General features: G+C 39.9%; 1 protein-coding gene across 1 annotated transcript in view; it reads left to right on the top strand.

Moving 5' to 3' along the window:
* LOC145352714 (EH domain-containing protein 3-like) overlaps window positions 1-15,791 on the top strand; it is a 71,045-nt gene that overhangs the window by 13,730 nt on the left and 41,524 nt on the right. Inside the window, exons 2-3 of the mRNA XM_080202963.1 lie at window positions 6,623-6,799; window positions 12,453-12,550. Of these exons, the coding sequence (XP_080059089.1) occupies window positions 6,623-6,799; window positions 12,453-12,550 (275 nt within the window). The remainder of the gene's footprint in view (window positions 1-6,622; window positions 6,800-12,452; window positions 12,551-15,791) is intronic.

The raw sequence follows: 15,791 nt of genomic DNA on the forward strand, positions 1-15,791 counted from the left end.
ATACATCAGAAGTGAATTTGGGATATGTTTGCCCTTATTTGTAGTTTTTTAGCATTCTTGTACATATTTACTTCACTGTGCATAATGTTTTACAGTTAGAGAGCTTTAAACCATGCAGTAAGAAACCAAACACCAAGATGCTTCATTTTAATTATACAAGGATAGTCAGTGGTTTGCTACTTTTATATTTAAAATGCTAATTTCAGAACATCTTAAATTTAGAAATATATTTAAATGGTTAGCCCTTAAGTTGTTTCCTGGGATCATGTGGCTTCCAAAGATAACACTTTACAAGTTTTATTGAGATTCGCAAGCAACCACAATGAATTGAAATAAAAGAAAAAAAGTTAACAATTTTAGCCTGAATCCAATTCGGTGTGTTGGTGGTTTAGAAAATGGCTACAGTAATGTTCAACTTGCATGCCTATTCTAAACTTCATAACATAAGCGGATGCTGGAAATCTGAAATTTAGCAAAAAATGCCAGAAACACTGCATCAGAAGAGTGGAGGAAATGAACATTATATTGCTATTTAGGAATGTTATAGGCATAAGGGGTGTGATTCTCCCCCAAACAACTATCAACTTCACATTAAAACTAGAGTGAATTCCACAATTTTTTCAGTGGGATTTTCAAAATTAATCTCTCACGCTGTACCACAGAGAGCCCAAGTCTGAATCACACTAAAAATCAGTGGGCAGGACCACTGAGAGGCTGGCAGCATAGAGCTGAGTGGGCCACTGCACATGCACTGATGTGTCAGTGTCGAGATTGGCGCATGCACAGTAGCCCCGCACTGGCCTGCGGAGCCAACCCCCTCCCCAACACTGGCCCCGGATATGTCCGGGCCAACCCCGATCGCTGGTTTCCCTTCGTCTGTCACCACAGAGTGGTGGCCGGCTCACCTGCTCCCTTGGCACTACCTGATGCCTGGTTGGCAGTGCTAAGATGCCCCTAGGCATTGACACTTTGCCCCTTGGGTGTGCCGGAGGCCCAGGAGAGCCTAGCGGGCCCAGGGATGTCAGTTCTGGGCCCACTAATTGGATATGAATGCTCATCTCCATAAATAATACACCTCAGAGCAGCTTTCTGACAGAGCTGACAGTGCCAAAAATCCAGCGGCAGGAGACTCGCAGAGGCTGTGGTGCCCAGTGGGGAGCCCACTACACCGCCTCCGCTTGAGTCTTCTGGTTCAGAGAATCGTCCCCAAGAGATTGAAGAGTTGTCCTCATAACAAATGTGCCAGTTGAGCCACTGGTGGAGTGCATGGATAGTTGAAGGACAGGACTCAGAAAAATGTTTATGACCTGAGGGATTGGCATAAGCTGATTCAGCAAAGGTCACAACTGCAAAGGGATGAAGAGAAGTTCTGAAGCATGGGAACGATACAGATTTTTATTTCTAACTAATCATTTTGTTTTCATTGCAAGATGTGATAGATTGGCACAGAATGAAGGGACATGGAATACAGAAGATCTGAGTGCAGTTCTGACCAGACACGTACCTAATTCTAGAATTCTGTTTATTTAAACTGAGGATAGTACTGATTTTAAATTACTGGTGAGGCACTGAGGTGATATATTTTCAGCACAAAATACATTTTTTAACTGACACTGGACTTGAGACATGGAGTAGCACAACTGCTGTAAAGTAGTTAGCATCTTTTAAATGGATGTGTCTAATTGCAGATACCTGAAATAAAAACAGAAAATTTGCAAGTACTTCGTAAGTTTGAGTGTCTGTGGAAAGAAAAACAGTTAATGTCCATGAAAGATTGCAGACTTGAAAAATGTTATCTCAATTTCTCTCCACAGATGCTGCTAGTCCTGCTGAGTATTTATACCATTTTCTGTGTTTAAATGCTTTTTTGCTGACTCCAATAGAATCTGATAGGAAAAGTCTTTAAAAGAAGCAGCTGACAGTAATTGCTGGGTGCATCAGCTATATTTAATGGAGGATGCAGTGTGTTAAATGTATAGATGGTTTGGGGTGTGTACTCAGCATTTTTTTGACAGATGCCCAATCTGTTTTCAAATCCAACTTTTCAACAGTTAAGTTCTTTAATGTGCACCTTAACTTTGAAAACTGCACCGTGACAAATTTTGTCTTTTGCTTATATCTACCTCCTCAAAAGAATTTAGTGGATTTCTTTTGCTCCTTGGCACAAACCTCACTTATTAAGGAGAATTACTATAAAGCTTAGTTAATGTATTAGGTTTTAGAGGTCACCTGTCCATCCCACTATCTAGAAGATTACTTAATTAGAACATTTGAAAACTTGCTGTGCAGGTTTCAGTTGATTTAAGCTATTGAGTTTTGCTTTGCACAAAGACTTGTTAAACATCGCCATAATGGCTGTTTTTCTATTCAGACAGCTTCAGATTTGCATGTGATTTTCCAATAACTTTACCTTCAAAAAGCATGACAGTGCATGTGAGGCTAGAATTTAATTAAATGAGTTGTATAGTTAAAATTTTATGCTGCTCTCGCTGGAGATCAACTTAACAGCAATGGCAAGGAAACCTTCTCCAAGACACTGACTTCTCCCCACGTCGTTGGTTGTAACTTAATGCATTTTTTAAAAATTCATTCATAGCATATAGGTGTCACTAGTAAAACCAACGTTTATTGTCTGATCCTATTATCCTTGAGAATATGTAATCTGATTCTCTTTAATTGGGAGAGCAAGACTGTCAGTGTCTGAGTAACAGATTTATCATCATATAATATTTTAGTTCCTGCATTGAAAGATCATTAGTGTTCTCAACACCAGTTGTACATTTTGTCTTTTCATGCCTAATTTATGAAGCTCCACTCAATAAGAATTAGGTAGATGATATTTTGGAGGCTCTGTGGCACAGCAGGTAGTGTCCCTGTCTCTAAGTCAGATGCTCTGGCTTTGAGTCCTACTTGATGACCATGAAAAATGTATTTATGACATGGCCAAATAGATTGTGGATCTACCTGAAATCCTTCCAACACATGCCAGTAGCAGGTGGTAAGAGTCAGAGAGATTCCTTCTTAGCCTTATAACGGAAAGAAAATTGGAGCCTCTCACACGCTATCCATAGCTCCAGACTACAACGTGCATTTGCCACAGTAATTCTGACTCGCGTGAACTGTAACATATGACCAAACATCAGGTGGTATTTTGGGAGTATAGGAACAAGAGGCAGTTGGCCTCTTGAGCCTGTTTCACCATTCATTTAGGTCATGCAGATTTGTATCTTGACTCCATATGTTTTCGTATCCCTTTGTAACCTTGCCCGACAAAATTCCTAGCAATCTTGGTTTTGAAATTTTCAATTGAGCCCATTGTCACTGATTTTTTTTTTGGTGGGGGAGGAGATCCAGATTTCCTACTTTCGTGTGATGTGTTTCCCTATCAACATCTTGGTGATTAGCATTGACCAGACACTGACCTGGATCACCCATATAAATCTGGTTACAATAGCAGGTCAAAAGTTGGGAATTCTGCACCTAGCTCCCTAAAGTCTTGACCACCATCTATGATGTGTCAGGACTGTGATCGAATGCTCTCCACTTGCTTGGATGAGTCAGCTCCAACAACACAAAGTTCAACACCATCTAGGACAAAACATCCCACTTGATTGGCATCCCATCCATCACCTGCAACACTTACTTCTGCCACCACCAATACGGTGGAAGCAGTGTGCACCATTTACAGGATTCACAGCAGCAACTCACCGAGGCTCCTTTGGCAGTACCTTCCAAACCCATATGCTGTTCCACAAGGGTAGCAGATGCATGGGACCACCATAACCTGCAAGTTCCCCTTCAAGGCACACAGCATCCTGACTTGGAACTATATCACAATTCCTTCACTATCACTAGGTGATAATCCTGGAACTCCCTCACTCTAGGTGTACTTATACCACATGAGACTGCAGCGATGGTATTGAAGGCAATTAGGAAAGGTTAATAATTGCTGGCCTAGCCAGTGATGTCCACACCACTGGAAGAGGAAATATATTTTAAAAATCTGTACGTCTTAGTTCTAATTTTAAGGATATGTCCCTTTGTTCTGGTTCCCCACCTCCTCTCTCCCCTATCAAATGCTGTAATCATTTTAAAACACCTCATTTGGATTAGCTGTTAATCCTCTACAATTTAACCCTTCTAATTGCAGTGTCGTTTTAGTGAATCAGCATTGCATTTCCTTCATGGTCAGTGTACTATTCCTGATGTGAGGTGCCCAGAACTGAATACTCAGGGTCAAACTAGAAAACTCTACAACTATAACAAACTTCTATCCCTTTTGTATTCCAATCTTCTTGAAATAAAGGCCAACGTTCCATTACTTTTTGAAAGCATCTTTCGTGACTCCCCACTAATTTTTAATGATTTCTTGACTTGAACCCCTATATCTCAATGCTCATCCACAGTTTTTAACTTCCTGCCATTTAGTAAATGTTGATCTGTCTTTCTTGGGTTTAAAGTAAACTTCACAATTTGCCTGAATGAACTCTATTTGCCACAGTCCTTGGTAAATTTTTGCTCACACCTACACTGATGGTGTCATCCAACTTAAGTATCAACAGCAAACATGGAAATATGGCTCTCGAATTTTTTAATTGTAATTTTTTACTCCATTCTTGATGTTGTTTAGGGTGAACCAGATGGACCCAAATCAATTCCTTATTTGCTCCAAAAATCAAATTTAGATTCCAATTGAATCCAATTTATGATCCTCCATGAGAGAGACAAGATCCAAACTGACCACAAGGCATTGCACCCCCATCTTGGGCTTGATCTGATGCTTGACCTTAGTCAAAACATCCAAGTCATATATATTTATTTGTATAATTTTCAGGGCTACTCAGATCATCATGAGAGAAAAAATCTTTTGTGCTCAAACCAGCAATAGAGATACTGTCCTGGATAATTCTAAACCAGCAATAGAGATACTGTCCTGGATAATTCTACCAGATATCAAATATATATTGCACTGCGTAATACTGCACTGGATGACAGTGTGGCAGTTCTTTAGAGATTGTTAACTAGATGGAATGTTAACTATATAGGACAGCAGAAAGAATCCTTGGTGGTGTTGTTACAGGCACTGCAAATCTTGGGATCTTTTATTACAGTTGACCTGTAGCTAAGTGCAGAGGCTGGTGCATTTTATTTCAGATGTATAGAAATAAGCAAAAGTTACAGCATGACAATTGGCCATTAGTCTCAGACGGACTCCGTTGGTGTTTAATTTCCAACATGGGAGCAAAGAATTCAAACCACATTTACTTACCTTGTCCACAGGTTTATTTTATCTCCTGGAATGTATATAATCTGGAATGTTGAAATAATTACCAGTTTAATCACCAATCCCAGAAAATAATTCAACAGCCTTCTCCCAACTCTAAGGAAGTTTCTCCTGCTCCCTGTTATAAATGCCTTGTATTTATATGTCTTACATCTATGGCCCCTCAATTGGGACCCCTCATTGCAAATAGTCTTTTTACCTATCTTATTCCATCCCTTCATAATTTTAATGAATTATATTGCTCCATGTCTTCTTTATTCTATTGAGAATTTAATATTTAAAATCCTGTTTTGCTGCTTGTAATTCCTCAGACTATGTAGCATCCTACTAAATCTGTGCTACTATCCTTTCTAAAGCTTCAGTATCCTTCATATGGAGTCCAGAATGGCAAACACCACTACAGTTGAGGTCTTACTAAAAGTTGTCTAAAGACTCATCATTTTATATTCTAAACTTTGATGGAAACCTAGAATTCCGTTAGTTTTTTTACAGTCTTGTTAACCTGAAGTTTTGCTTTTACTGTACTGTAAATCTCGATCTCCAAATCTCTCTGTGCTTCCACAACACTGAACCTACTGCCATGTGGAGACAGCGACATAGTGGTATAGTGGCTGGACTGGTAATCCAGAGAATTAGGATAATACTCTAGGAAACCAGGTTCGAATCCCACTATGGCAGATGGCGAAATTTGAATTCAATAAAAATCTGGAATTAAAAGTCTAATGATCATGAAACCATTGTCAATTGTTGTAAAAACATATCTGATTCACTAGTTCCTTTAGGGAAGGAAATCTGCTATCTTTACCTGGCTTGTCCTACATGTGACTCTGTCTACTGTCCTTACCTGATCTGGCCTACATGTGATTCCAAATTCACAGCGATGTGGTTGACTATGCAATGGGCAATAAATGCTGGCCCAGCCAGCGAAGTCCACATCTGATGAATGAATATGTTAAAAAAATTACTGCTTTACTGAGAGCAAATTCCATATTTTACTTTAACCCATTTCTCTATCTTGTCAGTATTCATTTGCAGCTTTGTCTTTGAAATAATTACTTATGTCTCCAATTTTAATATAATACCAATGCTGCATTTCTGTAGTATACTGGTTATCACAATTGCTTCATGTGCAAAAGGTCACCAGTTCGAAACTGGGTAGAGTCTTTTCCTTCTAGACCCCTATCCACATTGGAATTAGTTTTAAAAAGAGTCATGTAGAGTTCCTTAGCACTTACTGTGTTTTGCAGTAATATTTGACAGGATGCATTTTTTTCTTGATATGTTATAGGATGTGGTGATATTCCAATTTTAATTGACATGTTCTTTTGGTACTGTTAGATACCTACTGGAACAGGACTTCCCAGGGATGAGGATTGGACCTGAACCAACAACTGATTCCTTCATTGCTGTGATGTATGGGGAAGAGGAAGGGATCGTTCCGGGCAACGCTTTAGTGGTGGATCCCAAGAAGCCCTTCCGAAAATTGAATTCCTTTGGAAATGCTTTCCTAAATAGGTACATGTGACCCTTGAATGTTAAAGTTTTATTCTAATATGATTCTAAATTTATAATCCTTTACAGTTGATAAAATAACCAGCCACTTTTTTCCACATAGCTGAAACATTATTGTTATCTTTGTTGAGGAGATTGTTCTTTCACTTGAGGTCAGTGTTATCATTCAGCACAGACCCTCCTTACTAATTATATAATTCTTGGTGTGAAAAGAACTAGAGCAACTGTAACTTCAGCTGCCTGTTCATAGCAAACTACACAAGAAGTTGCCATTTGTTGTGGGTAGCCCATGAGAAAGAGCGGTATGTAATAGTTGATTTGGTTAAATGGGAAAGTGGAATCGTTGTGGGTGGAGATTAGGAACAGCAAAGGGAGGAAGACGCTGGTGGGTGTCGTCTATAGGCCCCCGAATAATGATCTGGAGGTGGGGCGGGCTGTTAACGCGCAAATAAGTGCGGCGTGCAGGAATGGGACGGCAGTAGTTATGGGGGATTTCAATCTGCATATTGATTGGTCGACCCATGTTGGACGAGGTGGGCTCGAGGAGGAGTTCTTGGAATGCTGCCGGGATAGTTTCCTGGAACAGTGTGTGTTGGAGCCGACGAGGGAGCGAGCTATCTTGGATCTGGTGCTATGTAATGAGGCGGGTAGAATTAGGGACCTTGAGGTGAAGGATCCTCTTGGAGAGAGTGATCATTGTATGGTGGAGTTTCTGTTGCAGATGGAGGAGGAGAAAGTGGGTTCCCGGACACGTGTCCTTTGTTTGAATAGAGGGGAGTATGGTAGGATGAGAGAAGAATTGGCGAATGTGGACTGGGGGAGTGCGTTGGAAGGTAGGTCTGCTGAGGAGCAGTGGAGGATCTTTAAGGAGATCTTTCTTGGTGCTCAGCAGAAATTTATTCCGATGGTCAAAAAGGACAGTAGGAAGAGAGGTAATAAGCTGTGGATAACGAAGGAGGTGAAGGAAAGTGTTAAATTAAAAGCGGAGGAATTTAGAGTAGCTAAGAGCAGTGGGCGAGAAGAGGATTGGGAAAGGTTTAAATGTCAACAAAGATTGACAAAAAAGTTGATAAAGGAGGGTAGAAGAAGCTATGAAGCTGGGCTAGCACTTAATATAAAAAAGGATAGCAAGAGTTTTTATAAATATATAAAAAGGAAGAGGCTGGCTAGGGTGAACGTTGGTCCCTTAGCGGATGAGAAAGGGGACCTAGTGGTAGGGGATGGGGATATGGCTAAGGTCTTGAATAACTTTTTTGTTTCTGTCTTCACGGAGGAGGACGTGAATAATTTGCCGGGTGTTAGCGATGGAAAGGTGGTAGGACTGGAGGGTCTTAATGACATTACTGTTACTAGAGAGGTGGTGCGCGACAATCAGCCCCTCCAGTCTGTGGACAAGTCCCCAGGACCGGATGGAATGCATCCGAGGGTTCTGAAAGAAATGGCGGAGGTGATAGTGGATGCCTTGGTGGTTATTTTCCAGACGTCGCTGGATTCCGGGGAAGTGCCGGAGGATTGGAAAACGGCTAATGTTACGCCGTTGTTTAAGAAGGGTGCCAGGCAAAAGGCGGGGAATTACAGGCCGGTTAGTTTAACGTCTGTGGTAGGTAAAATGTTAGAATCCGTCATTAAGGAGGAAATTGCGAGGCATCTTGAAGGGAATTGCTTGATAGAGCAGACGCAACACGGTTTCATTAAAGGGAAGTCGTGTCTGACAAATTTACTGGAGTTCTATGAGGATGTGTCTAGGGCGGTGGATAGAGGAGAGCCGGTGGATGTGGTCTTTCTGGATTTTCAGAAGGCGTTTGATAAGGTACCTCACAAGAGGTTACTGCAGAAGGTCAGAGGACATGGAGTTGGGGGTAGGGTGTTAGCGTGGATAGAGGATTGGTTGTCAAATAGGAGGCAGAGAGTGGGGGTCAATGGGTGCTATTCGGATTGGCGGTTGGTGACTAGTGGAGTGCCCCAGGGGTCGGTGCTGGGGCCTCAGCTATTTACCATTTATATAGATGATCTGGAGGAGGGAACCGAGTGTAGGGTGTCGAAATTTGCTGATGACACCAAGATTGGGGGAAAGGCAAATTGTGCGGAGGGTGTGGAGAGTCTGCAGAAGGATCTAGATAGGCTGGGCGAATGGGCCAGGAAATGGCAAATGGAATTTAATGTTGGCAAGTGTGAGGTGGTCCACTTTGGTAGGAAGAATGGTAGGAAGGACTATTACTTACGTGGCGAAAAACTGCAGCAGGCGACGGTGCAGAGGGACCTCGGGGTCCTTGTGCATGAGTCGCAAAAACCCAGCCTGCAGGTGCAGCAGGTGGTCAGGAAGGCGAATGGGATGCTGGCCTTCATAGCGAGGGGGATTGAATATAAAAGTAGGGAGGTCTTGCTGCAGCTGTATAGGGCATTGGTGAGGCCGCAGCTGGAGTACTGTGTGCAGTTTTGGGCGCCGCACCTGCGCAAGGATATTTTGGCCTTGGAGGGAGTGCAGAGGAGGTTTACTAGGCTGATACCGGAGTTGAGGGGGTTGAGCTATGAGGAGAGGCTGAATAAACTAGGCTTGTACTCGTTAGAGTTTAGAAGAATGAGGGGAGATCTCATTGAGACGTATAAGATGATGAATGGGATGGATAGGATAGAGGTGGAAAGACTCTTCCCGCTCAAAAAAGACAGTAGGACTAGGGGGCACAGCCTCAAGATAAAGGGGGGGCAGTTCAGAACGGAGTTGAGGAGGAACTTCTTCACTCAAAGGGTGGTGAATCTCTGGAATTCTCTGCCCGTTGAAGTGGTGGAGGCTGCCTCGCTAAATATTTTTAAGAAGCGGGTTGATGGGTTTTTGATAAGAGAGGGGATTAAGGGTTATGGGGAGAGGGCGGGAAAGTGGAACTGAGCCACGACAGATCAGCCATGATCTTATTGAATGGCGGGGCAGGCTCGAAGGGCCAGATGGCCTACTCCTGCTCCTATTTCTTATGTTCTTATGTTCTTATATACAGAAATATTCCACTAGCTAGCTTACCCCTTTTTTTATTTTTTCTCTCTTGCTTAAAAGCATGGGCATTTATTGGGGTACATTTTCACGCTTGTCAGTTGTTATGTTGCCCTGAGGATGTTGCCCTCACAGGTTGCCCTCAGGTTGAGTCTAAACAACAAAGACCAACAGACTATTGAAGTGTAGAGGGTATCATACATGCTTCTGCTCAAAGCAGATGTGTGCAGAAAATGTTATTCACAAGTCAACAGGAGTGGAGTGCTAGATTTCTGTCCATCTCCCTCTCTCCTGCCTCCTCAACTTCATTAATACAAGGGCAGCAAAATTAAGATCCACCTGGAGTGGCTGAGACTAACTCGAAGTGGATTAGTGTGGAATGTGACATCCTGTGACTTGCGCAGCACGATATGATGCTGCTGTTTGGAACAGCTATGTGACTTAGCAGCTGGGGTTTGTCAACAAGGATTAGATAATCAGAAACCTCCATTCTGAGGCAGTCTTTGATGCATAATATGAAAAAGAACACATTTGCATTTAATTGACCAGGCATCTGAATAATCAAGATAATTGTAGTATTTAAAATATTCCTGTTTACCTGGTTAGAACATTTAAATATTTACTAAATCATCAGTTAGTGTACATCATACAGCTCAAAGCTGAATTCTCAGAAGGAATTGGGGAGTATTTCAACTTGCGTGTGATAACAATTTGCATTTGATAAGGATAACTTAACATGTGGTGTTTCTGTGTTCTGGACCTGTCACTTCCCCACATGGAAAGTTTTCAAGCCAAATTAAACAGTTGTTATGTCTGGGTATCTTCACGAAGGAGAAGGGAAATGGGATTTTGTCATCTGTTGCTTTGGGTAATTCTTTAGATAGCCAGAATCGAGATTTGAGAGTAAATCCAGTTTATGCCAATGTAGTACAAGGAGACCTGAAAGAGAAGGTCAAATATGAAATGATATCAATTTATTTTGCAAATCGGAGCGCAGCTGTGCGGCCTTTATTATGACATTTGTTGCTAGCTGGATGCAGTTCCTTTTTTCATACAATTAAAGAAAAGCTGACTTAAGATTATTAGAACAAAACGTTTAAAATTATTTGCATCAAGCTTCCCTTTTTATTCCTGTTTCCCTTTCTGAATGAAATAATTATAATTATAAGTTTTGTTTTATGTCAAAAAATCCGTTGGGTAATAGAAGTGTAACGTTTTGGGTTTTTTCAGCCTTCCTTTCTCTGCATTTTTTTTATTGCTATCTAAAATTATTCTTGTGGGTAAACGTCATTTCAGCGTGACTTCAAGTGTCTTGACTTATCTCTTAGTATGCAAGCTTTCACTAACATGAAAAGGTTAACAAATGTGTACTTTATTATTATGTGCCTTTACTATAGAAATGTAAAAGTATATTTTTATTAAATATTTTACTGTCCAATGATCCCTGTTTCTTCTTATTAATCTTGCTTAACATTTTAAATTCTAAACTAATGCTTTGATTGGAACAGTTAGGCTTACTTAAGTTACCCTGGATTTACATAACTTGACAATTGAAAAAGGAACTGTTATGTGCATAAATAATGCTGTGAGATTAGTTTGGTTATGTTTGAATTGCGTTGCTTGGTTTCTCTCAAATCTGTAATCTTTGACAAATGACTATACCCAAAGACATTTACGAGTGGGATGTGGAATTTAACTACAGCCTGGGTTTTAAAGTCCTCATGCATTGATTGGATTTCAAATGGCAAACAACAAGCCAAAAATAGGAAAAACTTCTTTTTTGTCAAAGCATTTATCACATTTATACCCTCCCTGCTCAGAACCAATCAATGACAGCTGGGTGGTCAAAAGCAGTGGCTGCTTTTTCTCCTACTTAATGGGATATAGATTGTTGAGAAGCATGTTGCATGTCAATTTTGCCGAAATTAAGTCAGCAAGTTTCTATTTTTCATTTTCTTTCAAGTTTCCTTCTTGAAACCACTGACTTGTTGGAATATAGTTTCATGGGTGTGCTCTGACCTCCAGTGACTCACATAAATGGATATTCTTAATGAAGGAACCAGAACAGAGTGTATTGACAAGCTATCTGTTGGGAGTACGCATTTGCATTTCCATTGGAAGCTGCTGGATAGCAGTCAGATTCAGAAGCCTGGCTTTGGTACCCCAACTGAGGTTTACTAACTGGAAGATTACAGATTGAATCAATACTAAATATAGTTGCAAATATAAGTGCAGTCAGTTATTTAAGCATTGAGCTATTGTAAAGACCCCAAAATGTATGGGTCTGGGTTATTGAAAACAGTTGCAGAACAGGACCTGTGTTATGGTTATTTTAATAAAACAGTTTGTTGTGGTATATCTCTAATGTAATTTTTTAGTTCCTGCTGTTTCTGTAAGCTTGTATATCATTAGATTTATCTGAAGACAATTGAATTATGGACAGATTTATCTCAATGTATTCCCCTTTGGTTGCTTGAGGACATTTGTAGTATCACTACAGGTTACATATGGAATTTTTCCAGGTAGTAAAGTGTGCTGCAATGCCTCCTTTATAAAATAATTTTTTGTGTATTTAAACTTCATTTGTATAGATTGACTCAATGTTTAAGGATATATCCTTTAGGAGTATAAAAGACCTCCCTAATGCCATTCATGTTCCTTTCCTTTTTGCAGGTTCATGTGTGCACAGCTCCCAAACCAAGTGCTGGAGAGCATTACTATTATTGACACACCCGGAATCCTCTCTGGGGAGAAGCAAAGGATGAGCAGAGGTGAGTGTGCCCCTTTAAAAGGAAGCTGGGTGGCTATAAGACATCTCTCCTGAATTGCGCACAGGAAAAGCTGAGTATATTGTTTTCTGTTTCCTCCTGGGTGGTTATATTTATTGACAGTGACCTTGACTGTCGTTTTCAAGTTTTAACTTTTCCCATGCTAGATGATTTTTTTTGTTTGCTAATTTAATTTCCTTTTTCTTTTCCTCCCTTATTTTAAAAATAGCTATTTCCTCAGTCCCCTCTTCAGTGAATTTGGACTGGTTTTTGGCATCTCCAGGCTGATTATCTGACACCCTGCCCATTAACCAATCCTAATGAATAAAGTCTGACAAAGTAAACAACTGGAACCAAGTGTTGGCAGTGGTACAAATTCTGGTGCTTGAAATAAACGGCATCATAGTTAGTCACGTAAAACTTCCATGACATGGTTTTTTTCATGGAAGTGTGCTAATGGCACGTGTGTTGTGCTAAATAATTGGGATGGTTTACTAAATTTCCATAAGAGTGTAATAGCATACAAGTAGGGCTGGTGAATCATGATGAGTTGTTTATCTGGAATTTTTCTGAGGTGTAATGGAGATCTAGTTGAGTAAGTATGCATTGTGTATGTAATCAGGTGTAAAATCACCTACACCAAGGAACTGACTGGTCAGTTGCATGAATGCTTGTTGTATGTAATTCTTCTTTAAAGCAGTGCAAGTGAAATTTGCTTAGTTTTGAGGTGTCTTACTTGCTTTTCCTCCTCTGGGAGATGGTGATGCAGTGGCATTCTCACTGGTGATTCAGGCATCCAAGGGTAATGCTCTGGGTATCCAGGTTTGAATTGCACCACAGCAGACGGTAAAATTTGAATTCAGTAAAAATCTGGAATTAATGTTTGATATCATTGTTGATATGTCATAGAAACCCATATGGCTCACTAATGTCCTTCATAGAAGGAAATCTGCCATCTTTATCTTATCTGGCCCACATGTATCTTCAGGTCTATAGCAATGTGGTTGACTGTTAAAATGACCTCTGAAATGGCCTAGCAAGCTACTCAGTTCAAGGACAATCAGGGATGGGTAATAAATGCTAGCCCAAAACATTGATCTCAGTTGACTGATATATCGTGATCTAGTTTCCAGCCAGCAATGTCCACATCCCATGAATGAATATTAACAGCTAGGAAAATAAGCTGAGCTCTAGTGTAGATTCAACTCCTGTTTCATAGGAGGGTTCCAATGCATTACAACAAACTGAGTTACTTGCATGACCATGTCTTTTGAAATAAATAAATGATCATCCAGCAACTTTTCTGTTCTAAAATTCTGATTGGATCTATTATCTCATTAGCTACCTGACTTCTGTATATATATTCTGTTACAACCATGCAGATAATGCGCTTTGGAAAAAAGTATAATGTGATCTCACCACATCTACAATACAAAACGCTTCATAAAAGGATTTATTTTCCCAAACTTGCTTTGTACCTTTGCCATTTTTATCAGATGTTGCTTTTGGGGATTAGCAGTTGAGAATGAGTTGCCAAACTGAATGTTTGACCTTACAGCAGTTTATTTTTCCATTAAGGACACCTCTGTTTTGTTAAGCACAAATAGAATACTACTTACAAAATGTGCAGGATACTAAACTGCACGCGATCATTCCCTTTTATACCATTTGTCTACCTCCAAGGAGATTGAAGATTACTTGTAAATAGTTAACTTTTGTTAAGATTTTCTCTTATCTGCAGTGTAAGTGCATTTCCATAATCTTTCGGCATCTAAAATAACCTAAGATGATTTTTTTGTTGCCCCCAGTAGATTAAATATACAGATAATCCAGATAATTTAAACCTGCTCAAAAATTAGGAACAATGAGAAATTATTGTAATGTGTTTTAATCATGAGATTACTATTTCAGATCAGGGCACATGGGAGGACTCATCTGGAAGAGTTTCAAATGTGTAGTTGTAACTTGTTTGCACTAGTTGATGCAGAAGTTCAAGTCCCTTGGGTTTTTGTATGTTGTACCAATTATGGTATTAACAATCTTTTGTTAATATATCTAGTATATATTGGCAAATATTTCTAACATATAATGCATAACCCACTGAGCTACCTTGTAAATTATGCAACACCTAGTGCACACTAGGATTACTTTTCGTTGTATTATCTCATTTTGATAGTCTTAATAGCATTCTTTAATTAAAATCATCTCCTGACTATCTGACTTGGTGCCTAGATCAGTGGTTCCCAACCGCTGTACTGTGAAGACACCCCCAGGTGTACCACCAAAAAAGATTCAAAATGATTATAAATAAATCTAAAACTAACCTTCATCTTCAGCTCTGTGGTTGGCTTCCCCAAGAATCATTGGTCTCGATAAGTGCCAGCTGGAAATCGCTGCACATGTGCAGTTAAGATTTTTTTAGGTTGGTCAAGCCCATGCATCTGACCAATGGGACTTGGAGCTGAAGACAAATGCCCTATGCAGCTCAAAAGGGTGTAAATACCTGGGAGAAGGGAGAGACAGAGGTTAAAAAATAGTATATGCTGTTTTGAAGCTATACCAATAACTTGTATTTATAGTTATGTTTAGCTAATGCCTAGATATGAGATTAGCATTGTGCTGTCCTGCACTTACTTTTTCTTAATCATGTTACTGCTTTTTTAATCATACTTCATTTTTTTCTACATGAGGTAACAAGATACTCAGATGCAATCTGACATAAGAAAAAGTACGGGAAAACCTCAATCAGGCAGCATTTGTGGAGAGAAACAGTCAACATTCATGTTGATGACTATTTTAAATCTGACATGAACTGGATTAATTATTTGTGAACTTTTTTTTAGGAAATCAAGATTCCCTTTATACAATTTACATTTGCTTTGCTTTGTTTCCATTTTTCCAAGTCAATGGCACAGGTTTTGCGATAGCTAGAACTGAAGCTATCAGCATCATTAAGGTGGAAATCAGATTTTTGGCATCCACGTATGTACAGTAAAACATGGAAACCCACATTTCCCAATTCTCTCTAGGTTTTCGGCCCACGTCGCCATTTTTGATGACAGTGCTGAAAATTACCCCAAAAGTCTTGCTAGAGGACAGTTCAGAGAAAGTAGGAGATGAGCCTCAATATTCTTCTATAGTATAGCGATGTGCTGTGACATAGAAAAGGTTTGGAACCACTGGCCTAGGTATCATTATGTCAGTGCTTGCAGATTATTAGCCATAGTATTGTTTCACAGATTTT

This window comes from Carcharhinus amblyrhynchos, chromosome 14, assembly GCF_965287045.1.
Source record: "Carcharhinus amblyrhynchos chromosome 14, sCarAmb.v2.hapA, whole genome shotgun sequence".
Classification (NCBI taxonomy): Eukaryota; Metazoa; Chordata; class Chondrichthyes; order Carcharhiniformes; family Carcharhinidae; genus Carcharhinus; species Carcharhinus amblyrhynchos.